The sequence below is a fragment of the Lepisosteus platostomus genome, chromosome 16 (genome assembly GCF_059453375.1).
Source record: "Lepisosteus platostomus isolate fLepPlt1 chromosome 16, fLepPlt1.hap1, whole genome shotgun sequence".
In the NCBI taxonomy this organism is placed as follows: Eukaryota; Metazoa; Chordata; class Actinopteri; order Semionotiformes; family Lepisosteidae; genus Lepisosteus; species Lepisosteus platostomus.
Genome location: NC_142626.1, coordinates 1,112,114 through 1,134,426, shown reverse-complemented (window position 1 = coordinate 1,134,426; position 22,313 = coordinate 1,112,114). Strand labels below are relative to the sequence as shown.

General features: G+C 59.0%; 2 protein-coding genes across 25 annotated transcripts in view; one reads left to right on the top strand and one right to left on the bottom strand.

The window, feature by feature from the left end:
* The first annotated feature begins 9,106 nt into the window (after positions 1-9,106).
* Positions 9,107-21,096, top strand: six7 (SIX homeobox 7). Its single transcript, XM_088609192.1, has 3 exons — positions 9,107-10,689; positions 15,132-15,295; positions 15,656-21,096. The coding sequence occupies exons 1-3, from the start codon at positions 10,282-10,284 to the stop codon at positions 15,852-15,854; spliced, it is 771 nt and encodes a 256-aa protein (XP_088465318.1). The 5' UTR covers positions 9,107-10,281; the 3' UTR covers positions 15,855-21,096.
* Positions 21,071-22,313, bottom strand: part of LOC148646582 (hypoxia-inducible factor 1-alpha-like) — a 24,740-nt gene continuing 23,497 nt past the window's right edge. For 10 of the 24 annotated variants that reach the window (XM_088609175.1, XM_088609180.1, XM_088609176.1 and 7 more), the window contains 2 exons: positions 21,549-21,973; positions 21,071-21,422 (listed from right to left, as the gene is read on the bottom strand). In XM_088609175.1, the coding sequence (XP_088465301.1) occupies positions 21,813-21,973 (161 nt within the window). In that variant the 3' untranslated portion in view covers positions 21,071-21,422; positions 21,549-21,812. Of the gene's footprint in view, positions 21,974-22,313 lie in introns of all 24 variants that reach the window. The other 14 variants (XM_088609171.1, XM_088609169.1, XM_088609164.1 and 11 more) reach the window with 14 other exon arrangements.

Below are 22,313 nucleotides of genomic sequence, written 5' to 3'. Positions count from 1 at the left end.
TTCCTCCTCCTGTCCTTCTTGAATTCGGAGCGTGTTGTCCCAGTGTCTGAGGCGGTGTTGTGTGTCCTGTGCTGTAGCTGTGTTGTCCTGAGGCTGGCTGGTGTCGGGGAGCCTCAGGACCAGCTGGCTCAGGGGGCTCTTCTCTGGGCTCAGCAGGGCCTTGTGGTGATACGAATTCAGTTCTAACCAATATTTTATTGCTCTCTTCTGTATGCTGATTTGCAGTGGGTATTAGCCTAATTCAGTCCTGCACATGGAGAGTGTTTCTACAGAACTCTGTGTGCAGAGTTGCTGTGGAGTGTTTGTCCCATTGAGTGTACTCCTGGTCTGAGAGGCGACCCCCAAACTCCTAGATGCTGTTCTGGGTCCAGATGGGCTGGCAGTGCCCAGGACTTACAGTCCTGCTCCAGCAGTGCCAGGCTCTGCTGTTCTGGGTCCAGATGGGCTGGCAGTGCCCAGGTCTGACAGTCCTGCTCCAGCAGCGCCAGGCTCTGCTGTTCTGGGTCCAGATGGGCTGGCAGTGCCCAGGTCTGACAGTCCTCCTCCAGCAGCGCCAGGCTCTGCTGTTCTGGGTCCAGATGGGCTGGCAGTGCCCAGGTCTGACAGTCCTGCTCCAGCAGCGCCAGGCTCTGCTGTTCTGGATCCAGATGGGCTGGCAGTGCCCAGGTCTGACAGTCCTGCTCCAGCAGTGCCAGGCTCTGCTGTTCTGGGTCCAGATGGGCTGGCAGTGCCCAGGTCTGACAGTCCTGCTCCAGCAGCGCCAGGCTCTGCTGTTCTGGGTCCAGATGGGCTGGCAGTGCCCAGGTCTGACAGTCCTCCTCCAGCAGCGCCAGGCTCTGCTGTTCTGGATCCAGATGGGCTGGCAGTGCCCAGGTCTGACAGTCCTGCTCCAGCAGTGCCAGGCTCTGCTGTTCTTGGTCCAGATGGGCTGGCAGTGCCCAGGTCTGACAGTCCTGCTCCAGCAGTGCCAGGCTCTGCTGTTCTGGGTCCAGATGGGCTGGCAGTGCCCAGGTCTGACAGTCCTGCTCCAGCAGTGCCAGGCTCTGCTGTTCTGGGTCCAGATGGGCTGGCAGTGCCCAGGTCTGACAGTCCTGCTCCAGCAGCGCCAGGCTCTGCTGTTCTGGGTCCAGATGGGCTGGCAGTGCCCAGGTCTGACAGTCCTGCTCCAGCAGCGCCAGGCTCTGCTGTTCTGGGTCCAGATGGGCTGGCAGTGCCCAGGTCTGACAGTCCTGCTCCAGCAGCGCCAGGCTCTGCTGTTCTGGGTCCAGATGGGCTGGCAGTGCCCAGGTCTGACAGTCCTGCTCCAGCAGTGCCAGGCTCTGCTGTTCTGGGTCCAGATGGGCTGGCAGTGCCCAGGTCTGACAGTCCTGCTCCAGCAGCGCCAGGCTCTGCTGTTCTGGGTCCAGATGGGCTGGCAGTGCCCAGGTCTGACAGTCCTGCTCCAGCAGCGCCAGGCTCTGCTGTTCTGGGTCCAGATTGACCTTAGTGCCCAGGTCTGACAGTCCTGCTCCAGCAGTCCCAGGCTCTGCTGTTCTGGGTCCAGATGGGCTGGCAGTGCCCAGGTCTGACAGTGCTGCTGCAGCCCCTGTGCTGTGGGCAGGAGCAGGTCGTCAGCGCGGAGCAGGAGTGTGATCTCTGTGTGGCGTGAGGCTCTCTCTCTGGCTGTGCCAGAAGGCTGGGGGAGGGGCTGTTTTCCAGCAGGGTTGGTGAGGCAAAGAGGGGCTTATCACAGCTTATCACAGCAGCTTGAGCTAGACGGCTAATTAGGGCTGGAGGAGGGCTTTACGACACTGTCGATCAGGGCTGGCCCCCTGTCTAGTGCTCCCAGGAGCTGTTAGCAGGGATAACGGATTAGCAGCCTGCTGGGGGGGGGGACAGGCTTCCACAGTCGGTCCTGCTGGGGGGGAGACACAGTCTTCCACAGTCGGTCCTGCTGGGGGGAGACACAGTCTTCCACAGTCGGTCCTGCTGGGGGGGAGACACAGTCTTCCACAGTCGGTCCTGCTGGGGGGAGACACAGTCTTCCACAGTCGGTCCTGCTGGGGGGAGACACAGTCTTCCACAGTCGGTCCTGCTGGGGGGAGACACAGTCTTCCACAGTCGGTCCTGCTGGGGGGAGACACAGTCTTCCACAGTCGGCCCTGCTGGGGGGGGACACAGTCTTCCACAGTCGGTCCTGCTGGGGGGAGACATAGTCTTCCACAGTCGGTCCTGCTGGGGGAGACACAGTCTTCCACAGTCGGTCCTGCTGGGGGGAGACACAGTCTTCCACAGTCGGTCCTGCTGGGGGGAGACACAGTCTTCCACAGTCGGTCCTGCTGGGGGGAGACACAGTCTTCCACAGTCGGTCCTGCTGGGGGGAGACACAGTCTTCCACAGTCGGTCCTGCTGGAGAGGGGGAGACACAGTCTTCCACAGTCGGTCCTGCTGGGGGAGACACAGTCTTCCACAGTCGGTCCTGCTGGGGGAGACACAGTCTTCCACAGTCAGTCCTGCTGGGGGGAGACACAGTCTTCCACAGTCGGTCCTGCTGGGGGGAGACACAGTCTTCCACAGTCGGTCCTGCTGGGGGGAGACACAGTCTTCCACAGTCGGTCCTGCGGGGGGGAGACACGGTCTTCCACAGTCGGTCCTGCTGGGGGGAGACACGGTCTTCCACAGTCGGTCCTGCTGGGGGAGACACGGTCTTCCACAGTCGGTCCTGCTGGGGGGGAGACACGGTCTTCCACAGTCGGTCCTGCTGGAGAGGGGGAGACACGGTCTTCCACAGTCAGTCCTGCTGGAGAGGGGGAGACACAGTCTTCCACAGTCGGTCCTGCTGGGGGGAGACACAGTCTTCCACAGTCGGTCCTGCTGGGGGAGACACAGTCTTCCACAGTCGGTCCTGCTGGGGGGAGACACAGTCTTCCACAGTCGGTCCTGCTGGGGGGAGACACAGTCTTCCACAGTCGGTCCTGCTGGGGGGAGACACAGTCTTCCACAGTCGGTCCTGCTGGGGGAGACACAGTCTTCCACAGTCGGTCCTGCTGGGCCCAGACCTGTGTTTTGAGCCCGACAATGCGCTGGCAGTGGGGAGACCAGCCCGTGGGGAGACCCTCCCCTCTTACGATCCCTCCCGGACGTCCTGGGGGGTGGGGGGGTCCAAGGAGAGGGTCAGCCGGCGTGGAGCTCATCCCCAGGGAGGGTCAGCGTCGGGACCTGGAGGAGCGGCGGGCCGGTCGATGTGGTCATCGGACCGCGAATTCCGGGCCTCGTCACATCACAGGGGCAGGGGAGCGCGTCCTGCCTCCCGCGGGAATCTCACCAGTGGGGAACCGTCAGTCGGGATTTAGATTAAGGATGAGGTGTGAAAATGTGGTTCCTGTATGACCCTGAGCAGTCTGGTCCCAGCGATCTCTGGACTGTAGGGGTACAGGGTGACCCAGACTGGACCGGCGGGCTCTGGACTGTAGGGGTACAGCGTGACCCAGACTGGACCGGCGGGCTCTGGACTGTAGGGGTACAGTGTGACCCAGACTGGACCGGTGGGCTCTGGACTGTAGGGGTACAGTGTGACCCAGACTGGACCGGCGGGCTCTGGACTGTAGGGGTACAGTGTGACCCAGACTGGACCGACGGGCTCTGGACTGTAGGGGTACAGTGTGACCCAGACTGGACCCGCGGGCTCTGGACTGTAGGGGTACAGTGTGACCCAGACTGGACTGTAGGGGTACAGTGTGACCCAGACTGGACCAACGATCTCTGGACTGTAGGGGTACAGTATGACCCAGATGGACCCGTGATCTCTGGACTGTAGGGGTACAGTGTGACCCAGACTGGACTGTAGGGGTACAGCGTGACCCAGACTGGACCGGTGGGCTCTGGACTGTAGGGGTACAGTGTGACCCAGACTGGACCGGTGGGCTGTGGACTGTAGGGGTACAGTGTGACCCAGACTGGACTGTAGGGGTACAGTGTGACCCAGACTGGACTGGCGATCTCTGGATCTGTACCCCTGGACACCAGATCAGACGGGGAGGGTTAGTGTAGGAGTGTGGCAGCCAGGCCAGACTTGAAGCTGGATCAGAGAGGGCGTGGGGGGCGGGGGGGATGTCACTGGAGCAGGAATTAATGAGCATTAAAGTATTAGGTGAGAATAAGCACAGCCCGTAAGTCCTTGAGCATTCCTAAACAACTCAAATAGCACCTGTTACATCACCGGATCGCAGGAGGGCAGGGTGTGAGCTTCCTGAAGATGCACACCAGCCAGGGTTATAGCACATACAGGAGAGCCAGATGTAGCTCATTGGTGTTGAATTCAGGCTGTTTTCATCATCTGTCCCACATACCACCCTGTGTGGAAAGAAGTTTTTCCATCTGCCCATTTTCTACTTGTGCTTTTACCCTGATCTCGCTGGGCTCTACTGCGCTGTACTGTGCTTTTACCCTCCTCTCACTGGGCTCTACTGCGCTGTACTGTGCTTTTACCATGATCTCACTGGGCTCTACTGTGCTGTACTGTGCTTTTACCCTGATCTCACTGGGCTCTACTGTCCTCTAACTGTGCTTTTACCCTGATCTCACTGGGCTCTACTGCGCTGTACTAATCACTGTCCAGAACACGCACGCACACACACACGCAAGGACCAATTTTCTCCAAAGTTTATTAACCCACCATCTTGTCTGTGGACTGTGGGAGGACACCGGAGCACCTGGAGGAAACCCACAGGAACACAGGGGAACATGCAAACTCCACACAGACAGCGCCCCAAGTTCGGAGTGGAAGCCAGGCCAGCAGTGCAGACCACTGTGCTGCTGTGCTCCATGTAAATATGTCTTAGCTGAACTATTTTGTTTTTATTGATGAGTTCACAGGACATTTTGAATGTTTTGATTGTGTGGAACCAGGCCTTCATCACTGTGACCTGCCTCCCCCCCCCTTCTGACTACACTGCAGTTCTGAAGCTCGGTGTCGCGGTGAAATACTTCCCACAGCGCACCTTAGGCTGGAGCAAGAGTTCCAGGAGCTGTGTTTCATAATAATAATAATAATAATAATTGCTTACACTTATATAGCGCTTTTCTGGACACTCCACTCAAAGCGCTTTACAGGTAATGGGGATCCCCTCCACCCCCACCAATGTGCAGCATCCACCTGGATGATGTGACGGCAGCCATAGTGCGCCAGAACACTCACCACACCCCAGCTCTCAGTGGGGAGGAGAGCAGAGTAATGAAGCCAATTCAGAGAGGGGGGTTATTAGGAGGCCATGATTGGTAAGGGCCAATGGGAAATTTGGCCAGGACACTGGGGTTACACCCCTACTCTTTTCGAGAAACACCCTGGGATTTTTAATGACCACAGAGTCAGGACCTCAGTTTTACATCTCATCCGAAGGACAGCGCCTTTTTACAGTCTAGTGTCCCCGTCACTATACTGGGGCATCAGGACCCACACAGACCGCAGGGTGAGCGCCCCCTGCTGGCCCCACTCACACCTCTTCCAGCAGCAGCCTTAGTGTTTCCCAGGAGTCTCCCCTCCAGGTACTGACCAGGCTCCCACCTGCTGGGCTCCAGTGGGTTGCCAGTTGTGAGTTGCAGGGTGATATGGCTGCTGGCTTCATAATAAAGTGGAACAAAAGGAAAAGAACCCAGTGGGTGAAAGTATTCCCAGAGAGATCACAGATGAGGGGCAGAGGCTGTGCTGCTGGCAGCAGCAGCTCTGGGAGAAGGGCCTGCCTGTCTTCACCCTCCGGTGACTCGGGAGTCTCGCTCCCCTGACGAGGGGAGATGAACGCCGGAGGGGGGGTCTCTCTCGCTCCGATTCCGCTGATTTCCCCCTCATCCTGGTGTTTGGGCCACGCGCACTGCTGGGGACCCCCGTCGAGAGTTCTGACACCCCCAGTGGACCGGCCCGAGATCCCCGGTCCTTCTCTCGCGGGTGACGTGAAGCTCCTGTGCGCAGACCAGGTGAGTGATGCCATGGACTCCTCTGAGAGACCCCCCCTCCTCCCCCCTCCCCCAGCTGAGCCTATTTTTAGCCCTGCTCGGAGCTGACCGGGAGCCGGAGGCGTTGGTAAACCTCGTCCCCAGAGGAACCGCTTAAGAACCTGTCTGCTACAGCACTGGGCTCTACTGTGCTGTACTGTGCTTTTACCCTGATCTCACTGGGCTCTACTGCGCTGTACTGTGCTTTTACCCTGATCTCACTGGGCTCTACTGCGCTGGACTGTGCTTTTACCCTGATCTCACTGGGCTCTACTGCGCTGTACTGTGCTTTTACCCTGATCTCACTGGGCTCTACTGCGCTTTTACCCTGATCTCACTGGGCTCTACTGCGCTGTACTGTGCTTTTACCCTGATCTCACTGGGCTCTACTGCGCCGTACTGTGCTTTGACCCTGATCTCACTGGGCTCTACTGCGCTGTACTGTGCTTTTACCCCGATCTCACTGGGCTCTACTGAGCTGTACTGTGCTTTTACCCTGATCGTAAAGGGCAAAGGTAGGAGCTAGTCTGTGTGTGCGTGGTGTCTGGGCGTGAAACCTCTTCTGTGGTGAGAGGCTGAGTTCGGGGGCTGTGCTGTGCCTGGTACTGTGTTTTCTCTCTCTCTCTCTCTCGTGAAAATAAAGAACCGGCTCACACGTTTCTGCCCCTCTTCCCCAGGATGCGATCGGCCCAGTTGTTGGAGTAAAATCCCTTAATATCCTCTTGAGTCAATAGTGAGGGGAGGGGGCCCATTGAGGTGCTGATGAGTTTGTCATTAGCCCCCTGCAGTGCCTGCAGCACAGGAGAAGGCATGTGCTTCTCTCCATGCTGTCTGGGCTTACTGGAGGGGGGGGTAATTATTAGGAGATTAGGCAAAATGGTTCTCCTCCCTGTTGCTCGTTAATAGAGTTCGCTGATCTCTGTGGTTTCTCCCCCGGCCCCCGCCACAGGCCTGGGGAGGTTGGGTCTGGGCTGTGCTGGTCCCGCTGGTGGGTGCGGAGGTGGAGCAGAGTCCGGGCCAGTACAGGCAGCAGTCCACTCGTTTGTCTGACTTCTGGGTGTGTATAAACAGTAATAGGTCATAGGTGGCTCAGGATCTGTGCCTGTGGCTGGGAGGTTGCCGGTTCAAATCCCGCGGCCGGCAGAGGAATCCTACTCTGTTGGAGCCCCTGAGCAAGGCCCTTCACCCCAGCTGCTACAGGGGCGCTGTACAATGGCTGACCCTGCGCTCTGACCCCCAGCTTCTCTCCCTGTCTGTATCGCATGGAGAGCAAGCTGGGGTCTGGGAAAAGATGAATTCCTAACGAAAGAAAATTGTATGTGGCCAATAAAGTGATGTTAAAAAAAATAGGTTTATTCCCTGCTGAAAAGAGAAGAAAGAAAACCCAACGTTTCGGCCCTGGAGCCTTCTTCGGGTGTGAGGAACACTAAAAACGCTTTGCGCCTCCGTCGTCTTCAGACGCCCCCGGGCCCGGCGCTCGTGAACAGAGACGCCCTCCTGGCCCGGAGGAGCTCGGCTCCTGCTCCAGCGCTGCTGTCCAGGAAAGGCCTGGGCCGGGACGGGCAGGGGGAACCAGGAGTCCTGGAGCTGCGAGCCGGACCAGTTCGGGACCGGTGAGGGGCCTGAGCTTTAACCCCTGAGGGGAGAGGGCGCAGACAGGTGCTCTCTCTCTCTCTCTCTCTCTCTCTCTCTCTCTCTCTCTCTCTCTCTCTCTCTCTCTCTCTCTCTCTCTCTCTCTCTCTCTGTCAGCCCTGCTGGGACTGGGCTCGTCCGTCAGTCAGTCGGTCACGGGACGACTAGAGGGACACTGGACAGCACTCCCCCTCCCCCCCCTCCAGCTCCTTAAGATCCTCAGATCCTTTACCCTTTCACACGCCTCTCTTCTTGAAATACAGTCCCTGGAAATCTCTGCCCACACCCGGCAGACCCTGGCTCTGGTGTAGCTCCCACCCCTCTGGCTGTCATGCAGCCCAGAGCACTGCCGACAAGACAGGGGACCCCGTTCCGTCCCCCGTGCAGGGCCTGACGCTGCAGCTGGCCGTTGGCGTTGACACCGGGGGGCCTTGCTAGCAAGTGATGGGAATGCTGGGAAAGGACTCTGTAGACCCGTCTTCAGTGCCAAGGGGATCCTCAGCAGTCCTGTGATGGACCGCTGTCCTGTCCGGGGTGTGTGTGTCCTGTGATGGACCGCTGTCCTGTCCGGGGTGTGTGTATGTGTCCTGTGATGGACCCCTGTCCTGTCCGGGCTGTGTGTGTGTGTCCTGTGATGGACCCCTGTCCTGTCCAGGCTGTGTGTGTCCTGTGATGGACCGCTGTCCTGTCCAGGCTGTGTGTGTCCTGTGATGGACCCCTGTCCTGTCCAGGCTGTGTGTGTCCTGTGATGGACCGCTGTCCTGTCCAGGCTGTGTGTGTCCTGTGATGGACCGCTGTCCTGTTCAGGTTGTGTGTGTCCTGTGATGGACCGCTGTCCTGTCCAGGGTGTGTGTGTGTGTCCTGTGATGGACCCCTGTCCTGTCCGGGGTGTGTGTGCCCTGTGATGGACCGCTGTCCTGTCCAGGCTGTGTGTGTCCTGTGATGGACTGCTGTCCTGTCCGGGCTGTGTGTGTCCTGTGATGGACTGCTGTCCTGTCCGGGCTGTGTGTGTGTGTCCTGTGATGGACCCCTGTCCTGTCCAGGCTGTGTGTGTCCTGTGATGGACCGCTGTCCTGTCCAGGCTGTGTGTGTCCTGTGATGGACCGCTGTCCTGTTCAGGGTGTGTGTGTGTGTCCTGTGATGGACCGCTGTCCTGTCCGGGGTGTGTGTGCGTGTCCTGTGATGGACCGCTGTCCTGTCCAGGCTGTGTGTGTCCTGTGATGGACCGCTGTCCTGTTCAGGTTGTGTGTGTCCTGTGATGGACCGCTGTCCTGTCCAGGGTGTGTGTGTGTGTCCTGTGATGGACCGCTGTCCTGTCCGGGGTGTGTGTGCATGTCCTGTGATGGACCCCTGTCCTGTCCAGGCTGTGTGTGTGTCCTGTGATGGACCCCTGTCCTGTCCAGGCTGTGTGTGTCCTGTGATGGACTGCTGTCCTGTCCACAGTGTCCTGTCCAGGCTGTAGGTGTGTCCGGATTAACTGGCCGCTTGCTCTGTGGAGCAGCGAAGGCCTCTTACCTGCAGGGGTGACACCTGTCTGCAGATCTACCCTGTAGCTCAGACAGACGCTCGCATGTGATGCTGAGGTCTGTGGCCAAAGCCCTGGGCACCCCCAGTGAGCACCCGTCCCAACTAAACTGTACTGGACCCACATCCTTCACCTCGTCCCTCTGCTGCCCTCGCTCACTTCCTGGGTGGGGATGGGAGCTTCCGAGCGCTGTGCCACCTCCGCCTGGTGAACTGGGGGGGGCACCCAGTTCCAATCCAGGAGGGGCTGAAGCGTCTTTCGCCAGCTGTGCCGTGCTTCCCGACGGTCTGAGGCCAGGACGAGCCGGGGGGGGGGCAGCCGCCATGCCCCCCGGCTGGGATCTGCGGCGGCATTAAGTCAGCGCGGTGTGAACAATTGCTCCCGACAGCCAGTCTATCCCTCCTCTAAGCCTAACAATCAGATGAGGCAGGCATCAGCCGCCCGCCCTCCGTCACCGCGCCCGGGCCATAATCCCACCCGGATCAGCGGCGGAGGTGCCAGGAGTCTCTCTCCGTCTATAAATACGGGCGGGCGGAGCGGCGCGTTTCTCCTGCCCGGCTCGGGACAGCTGCGGGACTCGGGGCTGATTCACACCGGACAGCGACAGCGATGGAGCGCCGCCGTGTCTCACACGGGGTGGAGGGGAGCATCTTTCAGGGGTTTTCAGAGAGTTTTGATGGAGCAATGTTCGTTACGTCCGCAAATTAGCCCCTCGGTCTCTCCGGGGTCTCTCAGCTCTGTGGACTAGTATCGGAATCCATTCTCTTCGGGACCGTGAGCGACTGTTTCTTGAAAGGATTGGTCTCGTACCGGAAACTTTTTTTTGTGTTTTTTTTTTTCCTTCAAATTTATCATCCAAAATTAAAAACACACCCGACTTGCTGCTTCTGTGCGAACTTGCGCGGATCACGCCTCGTCCTCGCACCGGCGAATTTTCCCACCTCCCCTTTCCCAGCGCGGAATGCCGCCGTCCCGAAATTAAATTAGTTCTGGAGATCCAAATGCGTCTTGTGGGTTTCACCACGGGCTAGGCTCGGGCAACGCCAGGCTGCTGAGGAGCCGTCTCGATTAGCTCTCCTGGTTTGCGATTTGACCTTTCCGCCGCAGAAAGGGGATTTCAGCTCGGGACTGCGTGGCGCGCCCCCCCCGGACGGACAATGTTCCCCCTGCCCATGTTCACGCCGGAGCAGGTCGCCCGGGTGTGCGAGAACCTGGAGGAGACGGGAGACATCGAGCGCCTGGCCCGCTTCCTGTGGTCCCTGCCGGCCGCCGTGCCGGGCTCGGCGGGCGAGGCGCTGAGCCGGCACGAGTCCGTGGTGCGGGCCCGCGCCCTGGTCGCGTTCCACGGCGGGAACTTCGAGGCGCTGTACCGCATCCTGCAGACGCACCGCTTCACCCGCCAGTCCCACGCCCGGCTGCAGGCGCTGTGGCTGGACGCGCACTACCGCGAGGCCGAGCGCCTGCGGGGGCGCCCCCTGGGGCCCGTGGAGAAGTACCGCATCCGCAAGAAGTTCCCCCTGCCTCGCACCATCTGGGACGGCGAGCAGAAAACCCACTGCTTCAAGGTAGGCGAGGGCGGCCGTGGCGCGTTTCTGGTGGCACCGGGCAGAGGAGCACACAGCAGCACAAACCCTATATCAGGGTAAAAGCACAGTACAGCGAGGTAGAAGCCAGTGAGATTGGGGTAAAAGCACAGTACAGCCCAGTGAGATCAGGGTAAAAGCACAGTACAATGCAGTAAAGCCCAGTGAGATCAGGGTAAAAGCACAGTACAGCGCAGTAGAGCCCAGTGAGATCAGGGTAAAAAAAGCACAGGACAGCGCAGTCAAGCCCAGTGAGATCAGGGTAAAAGCACAGTACAGCCCAGTGAGATCAGGGTAAAAGCACAGTACAGAGAAGTAGAACCCAGTGAGATTGGGGTAAAAGCACAGTACAGCCCAGTGAGATCAGGGTAAAAGCACAGTACAGCGCAGTAGAGCCCAGTGAGATCGAGGTAAAAGCACAGCACAGCACAGTAGAGCCCAGTGAGATCAGGGTAAAAGCACAGTACAGCGCAGTAGAGCCCAGTGAGATCGGAGTAAAAGCACAGTACAGCGCAGCAGAGCCCAGTGAGCTCAGGGTAAAAGCACAGTACAGCGCAGTAGAGCCCAGTGAGATCAGGGTAAGAGCACAGACCAGCTCAGTAGAGCCCAGTGAGATCAAGGTAAAAGCACAGTACAGTGCAGTAAAGCCCAGTGAGATCAGGGTAAAAGCACAGTACAGCGCAACAGAGCCCAGTGAGACCAGGGTTAAAGCACAGTACAGCGCAGTAGAGCCCAGTGAGATCGGGGTAAAAGCACAGTAGTATGTGTGATTCCTGGATGAGCAGAGCTGCGGACTGAAAACCGTCGGTGCACCAGGGGTCCCGGAGATCCAAGCCTCGTGTGGCGTGAGGTCTTTCAGCCAGCAGTTCTTCCGCTACAGAGAGTCGCTTCAGCGGGGGACGGGGGTGGGAATACCGCGGTAAGACTGCGCAGCCTCTCCGTGGCTCCGCCAGGGGTGGCCCATGTGTGTGGTTGGGCCCTCCCCGTGCCCCCCCACCCTCTCTCTTTCCTTGCCTCGTCTCTAAGGGACCTGACCCCCCAAGCCTGCATGGGCGTGCTAAAATCAGCGTTAATTATCTTGCACTCAATTAACACAGTTTCTTAAGGTCTTAAAGCCCTGATAAAACTGCTTAACCTCCCTGAGTGGTGTCCCTCCCCTCCCCCAGGCTTAAGCCCAGGAGTTAGGTGGAGCGGAGCCCCCCTGCGGGGTCTCAACGGGCCCCCCTGCGGGGTCTCAGTGGGCCCCCTTTCGAGGCTCTCAGTGGGCCCCGTCGTTAGAGCCGTGCATTTCGAGGGGAGCCTCTTGTTCCAGGGACCCCCCTGCCTGGGGCGCAGGCAGTGAGGGGCTGGTTCACCCGCCCAGCGCGGGCGCAGGTGACGATCGCGTGCCGCGCTGCTTCCTGGGTGCTGGGGGTTTGGCGACACCTCTGCCTTTCCCAGCCAGCCTCGCACCTGGGCCCCTCGTCCTGGCGCGGCTCCGAGGGGCCCCCGAGGGCACCAGGCGGCCGGGCAGCCTGACCTGCGTCGGATCTCTGGGGCCTGGTGAGGCCTGGCCTGGCCGGACCCGGGCTGGGAGACTGCTGCTGTGAGTGGTGTTGATGGACCTGTAGGGGGCGCTCTTCTCCTGGGGCCACTGTTGTCAGTCCAGCAGCGGGGTGGCGTGTGCTGTAGGAGGTGCTGTCCTTCGGAGGGGACGCTACACTGACTGGTCTGTCCCGAGAGGTCCCAGGGTGGTTTGGGTGGGTAAGGGGTGTGAGCTCTGCTGTTCTGGCTGAACAGCCCAGCCCCCTTCCTGCTGCCCTTAACCCACCTGGTGAAGCAGCTTGTCTTTCCTCCCCCTGATCCACTGGGGCAGAACTGTCTCTATGTGTCTCCCAGGTGGGGCTGCTGGGGCAGAATGATCACTGTGTGTCTCCCAGGTGGGGCTGCTGGGGCAGAATGATCACTGTGTGTCTCCCAGGTGGGGCTGCTGGGGCAGAATGATCACTGTGTGTCTCCCAGGTGGGGCTGCTGGGGCAGAATGATCACTGTGTGTCTCCCAGGTGGGGAGTGTGTCTCCCAAGTGTGTCTCCCAGGTGGGGCTGCTGGGGTAGAATGATCACTGTGTGTCTCCCAGGTGGGGAGTGTGTCTCCCAAGTGTGTCTCCCAGGTGGGGCTGCTGGGGTAGAAGGATCACTGTGTGTCTCCCAGGTGGGGAGTGTGTCTCCCAAGTGTGTCTCCCAGGTGGGGCTGCTGGGGTAGAATGATCACTGTGTGTCTCCCAGGTGGGGAGTGTGTCTCCCAAGTGTGTCTCCCAGGTGGGGCTGCTGGGGTAGAAGGATCACTGTGTGTCTCCCAGGTGGGGAGTGTGTCTCCCAAGTGTGTCTCCCAGGTGGGGCTGCTGGTGCAGAATGATCACTGTCTGTCTCCCAGGTGGGGTGGCTGGTGCAGAATGATCACTGTGCGTCTCCCAGGTGGAGAGTGTGTCTCCCAAGTGTGTCTCCCAGGTGGGGCTGCTGGGGTAGAATGATCACTGTGTGTCTCCCAGTTGGGGCGGCTGGTGCAGAATGATCACTGTGCGTCTCCCAGTTGGGGCGGCTGGTGCAGAATGATCACTGTGCGTCTCCCAGTTGGGGCTGCTGGGGCAGAATGATCACTGTGCGTCTCCAAGTTGGGGCGGCTGGTGCAGAATGATCACTGTGTGTCTCCCAGGTGGAGAGTGTGTCTCCCAAGTGTGTCTCCCAGGTGGGGCTGCTGGGGTAGAATGATCACTGTGTGTCTCCCAGGTGGAGAGTGTGTCTCCCAAGTGTGTCTCTCAGGTGGGGCTGCTGGGGTAAAATGATCACCGTGCGTCTCCCAGTTGGGGGGGCTGGTGCAGAATGGCCACTGTACAGTAGTTAGTTCCTTATGTAAGAGTAGAGTGTTTTTAAATGAGAAAATGCTTTTAATATGCACTGCGTGAACTTACGTAGTAGATATATACACAGAGTACAATTGATCAATATATCTGATTGCTCCTCAACCCCTTCATTTTAACAGCAATCTGCTTTAAAGTGTGTGTAACACAGACCTTAGGAAACAGCATATCTCTCTATAAATTTACAGGTACCTGTGTATTTACGTGTGCATTTGACTGTAGAGCAATAAATGCCTCAAATCTATGCATTTATTTTTCAGCATGTGTATATATCATAATATATGAGCTCATACTGGTATGCATCTTAGTATATTGATATGTCTATATGTGTGTCAGTGTAGTGGCCACAGGCTGCTGAAGTTCTGCTGTCACTGAAGAGCTGCACTGCTCACTCTGCCCTCTTGTGGTCAGCAGTGCACCTTGCAGGCAGCCAGCGCCGAGGTGCCACTGTACATCAGCTCTAATTGCGGTCAATCTCACCTCCCTAAGCTCCTTTCCCACAAGCCAATCGTTAAAAATGTTTCACTGGATTATAATTATCTATAAATACTGCTTAATAGGATGTCGGATTATTTCCTAGCACTTCTTAGCCCCTCCTCCCCTCCTCTGTAGAGCAGGACTTGGGATCAGAGCTTAAGGAGAGGCGATCTGTTAAAGATGAAAAGCCAGCTGTATAATTCTTTATAGACATGTATATAGACAGCAGGGAATAAACACACTGTACAGGCACCCCTGGGGTACAGACTCTTACTGGACACACCGTACAGGCACCCCTGGGGTACAGACTCTTACTGGACACGCTGTACAGACACCCCTGGGGTACAGACTCTTACTGGACACGCTGTACAGACACCCCTGGGGTACAGGCTCTTACTGGACACACTGTACAGACACCCCTGGGGTACAGACTCTTACTGGAAACACTGTACAGACACCCCTGGGGTACAGACTCTTACTGGACACGCTGTACAGACACCCCTGGGGTTCAGGCTCTTACTGGACACCCTATACAGGAACCCCTGGGGTACAGACTCTTACTGGACACACCGTACATGCACCCCTGGGGTACAGACTCTTACTGGACACGCTGTACAGACACTCCTGGGGTACAGGCTCTTACTGGACACCCTATACAGGCACCCCTGGGGTACAGACTCTTACTGGACACGCTGTACAGACATGCTGGGGTACAGACTCTTACTGGACACACTGTACGGACACTCCTGGGGTACAGACACCCCTGGGGTACAGACTCTTACTGGACACTCTGTACAGACACCCCTGGGGTACAGACTCTTACTGGACACACTGTACAGACACCCCTGGGGTTCAGACTCTTACTGGACACGCTGTACAGACACCCCTGGGGTTCAGGCTCTTACTGGACACTCTGTACAGACACCCCTGGGGTACAGACTCTTACTGGACACACTGTACAGGCACTCCTGGGGTACAGACTCTTACTGCAGACGCTGTGCAGACGCCCCTGGGGTCCAGCCTGAGTATCGGGGTGTCCTCTGTGTCGCAGGAGCGGACTCGCAGTCTGCTGAGGGAGTGGTACCTGCAGGACCCCTATCCCAACCCCTCCCGCAAGCGCCACCTGGCCCAGGCCACGGGCCTCACCCCCACTCAGGTGGGCAACTGGTTCAAGAACCGGCGCCAGAGGGACCGGGCCGCCTCCGCCAAGAACAGGTGAGCTCACCCGGGGGGTCGCCCTGAGCCAGGGGTCTCCCACACGGGCTCAGTCACCCCTGGAGCTTACTCATCAATGAAACAGGTGATTGGTTCAGCTGAGGGGGCTGGGGGCTCACCAGAACTGGGTCAGAAGAGTCCTGGACCGGCCAGATACCTGGGCCGCACCCCCTGGTGTCCACGGCCACCAGCCCTGGGGCCACCGTGCTCCCCAGAATGCTCAGCTCCACAGGGGGCCGTTTTCACCTCAACTCCCTGGGCTCCCTGGGCAGCGACTTGAGAGCAGTGGGGAAAGGGTGCAGTGTAGGTGTCAAAAAGTATGCTGACCTCTGACCTCTGCATGCTGTGTCCCCCACCCAGGGTGCAGCAGGAACCTGGTCTCCTGTCCTCGGGGCGCTCCCTGGACTGCCCGCCCCAGGAGGGTCGCCCCCACATGACTCCGGGCTCCCCAGCGCACCTCAGCAGCCCCGAGACCAGCGACTGCAGCCTGGGCGCTGAGCCCAGGGGCGCCTCCACCCCGGACATCTCTGTGTGCAGCGACAGCGACTTCGAGGCCTAACACGAAGTCACACACACACTACACGTAAACACTCGTGCACACACAGTACACGTGCACACTCGCACAAACACAGCACACTCTCTCACACATACACAGTACCCGTGCACACTCACACACACACAGTACACATGCACAGTTGCGCACAAACACAGTACACGTTCACACTCACACAGTACACTTGCACACTCGCATACACACAGTACACGTGCACACTCATACACAATGCACATGCACCCTCGCACACACACAGTACACGTGCACACTCACACAAACACTACACGTGGGGACACACACAAACACAGTATGCGTGCACACTCGTACACAGTACATGTACACACTCAGTACACATGCACACTCGTACAAACACAGTACACGTGCACACTCACACTCCAGAATGGATTGCAGCTTTGACGCGCCTGCCACAATTCCAGCCATATATCCCTGTGCCCCACAATGCCACACACCCCCCTGTGCCCCACAGTGCCACACACACAGAGAACACGCTTGGCATCTGGCTTTGTCTTGGACTCGCAAGAACAAGAACAGCCTAGCCGGGCCTAAGGTAGCCGGGCCCAAGGGACCCGATCTCGTGTGCAGAAGACTCCTGTGTCTGAGGTTCTGTGGGTCCAGCCAGCCAGAAAGCGGGGCCAGGGGTCACCCCCTGGTCTCCAGGCCCCCCTGCCCTCTTGGCTGCAGCTCAGGCCGGCCTCTCAGCACCTGGGACCCGCGTCTAACCGGCTGTCCGCAAGCTTCATGGATTCATCGAGCCAATTAAGCAATTAACGGGGCCAGCCTAACCCCCCCCCCGCGCTGGAAGGGAATTAAACTCCCCCGTCCCGGGACACCGTCCTGCGTGTGCCTATAGGAGGGGCGTCGCTCCTCTTAATTCGGACGGGGGGGGTCACCTGGATCCTCAGCCCCAGACGCAGCCGTGGGGGAATCGGCCATCATTCCGAAGTCCGTTGGCCCTCCCGTCATCCCGTGTTTTCCTGCTCCGCGGACGGCCCAAACCCATGTGCCCCGGCTCCGAGCGGACGCCCCCCTCCCTGGGCTCTGTTCTGTTAAAGCAGCCCGGGACGCGTCAGGACGCCCCTGGGGGGTATCTGTCCTGACCCTCCTTCCAACAAGGAAGAAAAGCAGGAGGCCTCGTCCTTCCCTGCCGGCAGGAGCAGGGAGAATCCGGGCGGCTGGAGCCCACCGCCGGCCAGCGGCGACCTCCTCGTCCAGTACTGCCCCCCCGGACCCCTGCCCGTCACTCGCCCTTGCCACTTTGACCTTTAACCCTTAACCTTCCAATCCAGACTGCCCCCCCCAGCCACACCACACCCAAGACTAGGAATCGCCAGGCCCTGTTCCGGACCCCCAGGCCTGGGTCGACACCGGAGAAATCGCTCGGATCCGTGGATCCACTCCTGGAAAAGGACGGGAAGAAACTCCGGGGCGACCCGACTCCAGGGACCCTCCCTGCGGATCGGCAGACCCGCCCGCCTTCTGGAGGGATTAAAACAAAAACACAAAAAAATCCCCCCCACCTCCAGGGGGCTGGCTCGGGGCTCAGGGTTCGACCCCTGTCCCGCTAGAGATGCCAGAGGCTGTAGAGGGGCCCCTCCCGGACTGGACCGGGGGGCCGTGGCCCGGGTAGCCCCACCGATCTGTCTCCGTACCCCCAGCTCGTGTCCGCGGAGTGGGGGTCCCCCCTGCGTGGCGAAGCAGGGCTGTCGAGCCGCCGGGGCTCCGGCAGGGGAAGCTGGGAAGGGCGGCACTCGGATTCGGATCCAATTCGGAATCGGCTGCCGGCCTCCAGCCGCCTCCGGGCCGCGGGGGTCGGCAGGGGCTCGAACTCGGGGTCCTGGGGACGCCCCCACACCCGCTGGGTTCAGTAACCACCCCCCCCAGAGCTGCGCTCAGCTCCCACACCGGCAGGACCGCAGTGCAGCCCAGCAGGGCCGGTCCAGACCCGCTGGACTCCGCCGGCCCCCGCCCGGCCGCACAGCCCTGGTCCGCCGCCGTGACGGACGCCGGCGAGAGAGGAGCCCGGCACCTTTCCTCCCCCCCCCCCCCCCGACAGACGTCACGGGTGAGTTGGAGGCGGAGACCGCCCGAGCCGAGCTCCGGCCCGGCTGTGCCCGGCCCCGATACCTTGTTTCAGTCAAACTCTTGGGGGGGACAATTGGAGATTTTGGATCCAGATACCTACGGGGCTTTGAGCGTCACGTGTCAAACTAAAGCCGGAAAGGAAAGCCAATGCCACGCGCTGCTCTCTCTCGATGGCGCCGGTTCCGTGTCCGTGTCCGTGTCCGTGTCCGTGATCGTGTCCCCCCCCCGTGTCTCTGGAGAGTCACGCAAGCGCGCAGGCCGAGCCCCCCGACCGTCTCGTCTTTTTTTCTGTTTCTCGTTTTTTTGGGGGTTGTTTTCAGTTCTGGTGGAGACGTCCCTCCTGCTCGGTCTTCGCCTTGCCGAACTCTCCGGGGGTGTCGCGCCGCGCCCCACCTCTGTGCTGTACCCCGCTGTCCTCTCGCGACCCCCCCCCCACTGGGCACTGCTCGTGCTCCTGTGTCCTCGTGCTGTGCCAGGTCTATCCCCCTCCGCGGGGCAGCTCTCGTAGTCTTGGGGGTGGGGGTGGGGGGGTCGTTTAACCCCCCCGCCCCCCAGTAGAGCCGAGCCCCTTCGCTCCCCCCACGCGCTTCTCCAGCCCTGTCCGTGTGTACGTGTTTACGACGCTTTCCTTGCGCTCGCCCGCCGTGCCTCTCTGTGCTTCGCTCGTACCGTGCGTCTCGTTTCCCGCAGGGCGGCGTCGCCCGGCGTGGGGGGTGTCCCGTGCGTGGGGTTGTGGGCGCAGCGGGGAGAACCAGCCCGCCCCCTTGTGAGGGTGCTCGTGTGACCACGCTGAGGCGGGAGCACGCCATCGATGCCTTTTTTTGGGGGGGAATTATTTTAATTAGCGATTTAGTGGGAAGGGATCACTCTGTAGGACACGAGAGCCTGATCCCTCTCTCTCTCTCTCTTTCTCTGGTGGGAACTCAATTTCGAGGAAACAAAACTCCCGAAATGTGCCGGAATTTGTTTGATCTCCCCAAGGAATGCTCGCCCCCACCCGCAGGGGGCGCCCGAGTGTCGCGAAGGCGCCGGGCCCCCCGGAGCTGTCTAAACAACATGGCCGCAGACGGGCCGAGCTCCGTCCTCTGCGGTTTTCACAACGAGGAAAACCCCTGGACAAACTGGGCTGAGTTCAGGAAGGGCACTGCGCTGATGATGATAGTTGACGAGAACTGTCGCGACTGACAGAATTCAGCAGTTACGTGCCGTCGTGATTCGGATCCGAAGTCGAAAGGAATTCATTTGTCGAATTAGAGGCAAAACACGTTGTTCTCTGGTCCGATTGTGAGCATCTATACAGTAATTCACTTTGTTAAACACGCATGGCAGTACGGGTTTTCTTTTTTTTCCCTGTGGGCTGCTGGTCCCCACGAAGCTCGATGGCTCACGCCGGGTCACAAGGTCCTTCCACTCCGTGTGGGTGTCACCGGACGCCGCCGTCCGCGACCTGGCTCCTGCGTTTCCGAGGAGGAGAGTCTCTCTACCCCCCCACGCACAAGAAATCAAAAACACTCCACGCCGCGACGTCACCCGGGGCTGTGTCTGTCATCCCCTCCCCCACCCCTCTGCGTCGCCAACGAGACCCCCAGAGCTCCCGGCGGGCGTAAGACTTCGACACCTGATCCGGAAAAAGAAATGGCCTGTTGTCTTCCTGCAGGGACGGGAACTGGGCGAGAACATGGCATCATCACCCCAAAACACTGAGTATCTCTCGACCGGGGGGGGGAAACCAGCCACACGACACCGGCCCAGTTTTCATATCGCCTGTCCTTCGCGGTGTGGAGGGATTCCTGTCCGTCTGCAAAAGGTGATTTAATAATAATAATAATTGCTTACACTTATATAGAGCTTTTCTGGACACTCCACTCAAAGCGCTTTACAGGTAATGGGGATCCCCTCCACCACCAATGTGCAGTCCCACCTGGATGAGGCGACGGCAGCCATAGTGCGCCAGAACGCTCCCCCACACATCAGCTCTCAGTGGGGAGGAGAGCAGAGTAATGAAGCCAATTCATAGAGCAATTTATAGATTTACCACTGAATTCTCTGATGACACCTTCTCCTGGGGGGGTGTGTATATACAGTATGCACAGGAAGAAGTAATAGGTTTATTCCAGGCCGAAAAGAGAAGAAAGAAAACAACTTCTTCGTAGGTGTGGATAAATATATACCCGCCGGAAATCTTTTATTATTAATAATAATAATGTAACGCAACGGGGGTTCAGGCGGGCGCCCTTGCCACATTAGGTCAGCCCCCCACCACTGGGGGCTTGAACCCAGGACTCCCATGTCACTCTGCAGCGACCCAGCCCGGTGAACCAAAGAGAGATCTCTCGACAGCCCAGTAGCTGTAGTCCTGCTATCACTGGGAAGGGCGGCGACGTCACCTGCTCTGGTACGCCGGCTCTTACACAGTGCCTGTCGGCCGTAAGCGTTACAATAATCATAATAATAATTGCTTACACATTCGCTGTGCTGGACACTCCACTGAAAGCGCGTTACAGCTCGTGGGGGTCCCCTCCACCCCACCCCACCTGATACTGATAGTCTGAGAAAGATCGGACGAGTTTCAGGCGAACCGAGAGGTTAGAGTCGTCGTCACGCCGGCCGAGAGAGTTTGAGAATAACCCCCCCCCCCGTCCCTCCTCCAAAAAAACACAAACACTGATCCTCCAGCACCCCCGCCTGCCTGGGGGCGCTCTTGGCGACTGCTCTCTCCGCTGTGTTCCCTCCAGGTTTTCCAATGCTCCCTGCGGTTAAACTTTGTCTGCCGTCTTTAAAAGACCCGACTGCTCGGAAAAGGCAAATTTTAACAGCGCGATAGAGGGAGGATTGAAAAACGAGCTGAGACGATGGGGGCTTCGCATCCTTGAGCCCGCCATCGCGACGAATCGACAAGGGGGGGGTGGTGGGAAAAGACGAGCCACCCCCCCCCGCCGTGAATTGGCTCCGCGGGTGGGCGTGACCCCCGCGTGGCGGTCCGGCCCACTCGCTCTTCAACAGCAAAACAGACGGAAAATTCAAATCGGATTTCAAACGTGGAAGCGGAAACATAAGACGACGAAAAAAAAATATCTTTTGTACATATATTTGGTGTAAATAATTGAAATAAAATGAAATTATTTTTATCCAAAACACAAACAAATGTGTGTGAGTTTATTTGGGTATTGCCTTTCTTTCAAAAATTATACAGCGCCTTTCATCACAAAGGATCCCAAAGTGCTTTACGTAGAGAGGTGTCTGTCTACTGAGGTGCTGCCCCACCTGGGAGACGCACAGAGGCAGCTCTGCCCCAGCAGCCCCACCTGGGAGACGCACAGAGACAGCTCTGCCCCAGCAGCCCCACCTGGGAGACGCACAGAGGCAGCTCTGCCCCAGCAGCCCCACCTGGGAGACGCACAGAGACAGTTCTGCCCCAGCAGCCCCCACCTGGGAGACGCACAGAGACAGTTCTGCCCCAGCAGCCCCCACCTGGGAGACGCACAGAGGCAGCTCTGCCCCAGCAGCCCCCACCCGGGAGACGCACAGAGACAGTTCTGCCCCAGCAGCCCCCACCTGGGAGACGCTCAGAGGCAGCTCTGCCCCAGCAGCCCCCACCTGGGAGACGCTCAGAGGCAGATACGGAGTCCATACAAAAATACAAAACTTTTAGCAGTGCTCTGCGTTTCCTTTACAATGACAGAAGATACATACTGTATATAATAGCTATGTTTGATATTGTTGTTATGGCTTTTGAAAGTGCACAGTACTCAAACACCCTGTCTGTGGTGTGCGGGACAGGCGTTGTGTCCCAGTAGCATCACTGAGTCCAGGCCTGGACAGCTCCGGACAGCTCCGGGCAGCTGGGACGACCCTCCTCTCTCACAGGGTCCCCAGCTCCTCCAGGCGGGTCGCGGCCTGGTCCAGCGCGGACAGGATCTCGGCGCCGTCCAGCAGGCTGGACGCTGGGCCCAGGGGGGCATTAACCTCGCACTCCCAGGGGCTCAGAACCGGCAGCACCCGGCTCACCCCGGTCACCCCACCTGGGAGAGAGGAGAAAGAGACAGAGACTGGAACACCCACAAGCGCAGCACGCCGGCCTGCCTCAGGGCCCCACGCAGGAGAGACACAGCAGCTGCATGTCTGAGCAGGGGAAGAGACAGCACAGAGGGAACCTCAGAGCCCACAGCCTGGACACTTGGCACAGCCAGCAGCCCTGCCTGCCCAAAATTAATCTCATCCCAGAGTTCCCCCGCCTGCCAGGATCGTCACAGCTCCCAATCCTACTGGGAGGGGGAGGAGGGAACTCAGTGGAACTGGCAGCCCAGTGTGTGATCTCCTGCCCCAGCCTGAGGAACAGACAGCGAGCCTGTCTCTCAATAA

Bases quoted from the DNA above. Each gene is read 5' to 3' on its own strand.
- six7 (XM_088609192.1), top strand. From the start codon at position 10,282: ATGTTCCCCCTGCCCATGTTCACGCCGGAGCAGGTCGCCCGGGTGTGC. The intron at 10,690-15,131 runs GTAGGCGAGGGC...TCTGTGTCGCAG, and splicing joins AGAAAACCCACTGCTTCAAG to GAGCGGACTCGCAGTCTGCT. The intron at 15,296-15,655 runs GTGAGCTCACCC...TCCCCCACCCAG, and splicing joins GCCGCCTCCGCCAAGAACAG to GGTGCAGCAGGAACCTGGTC.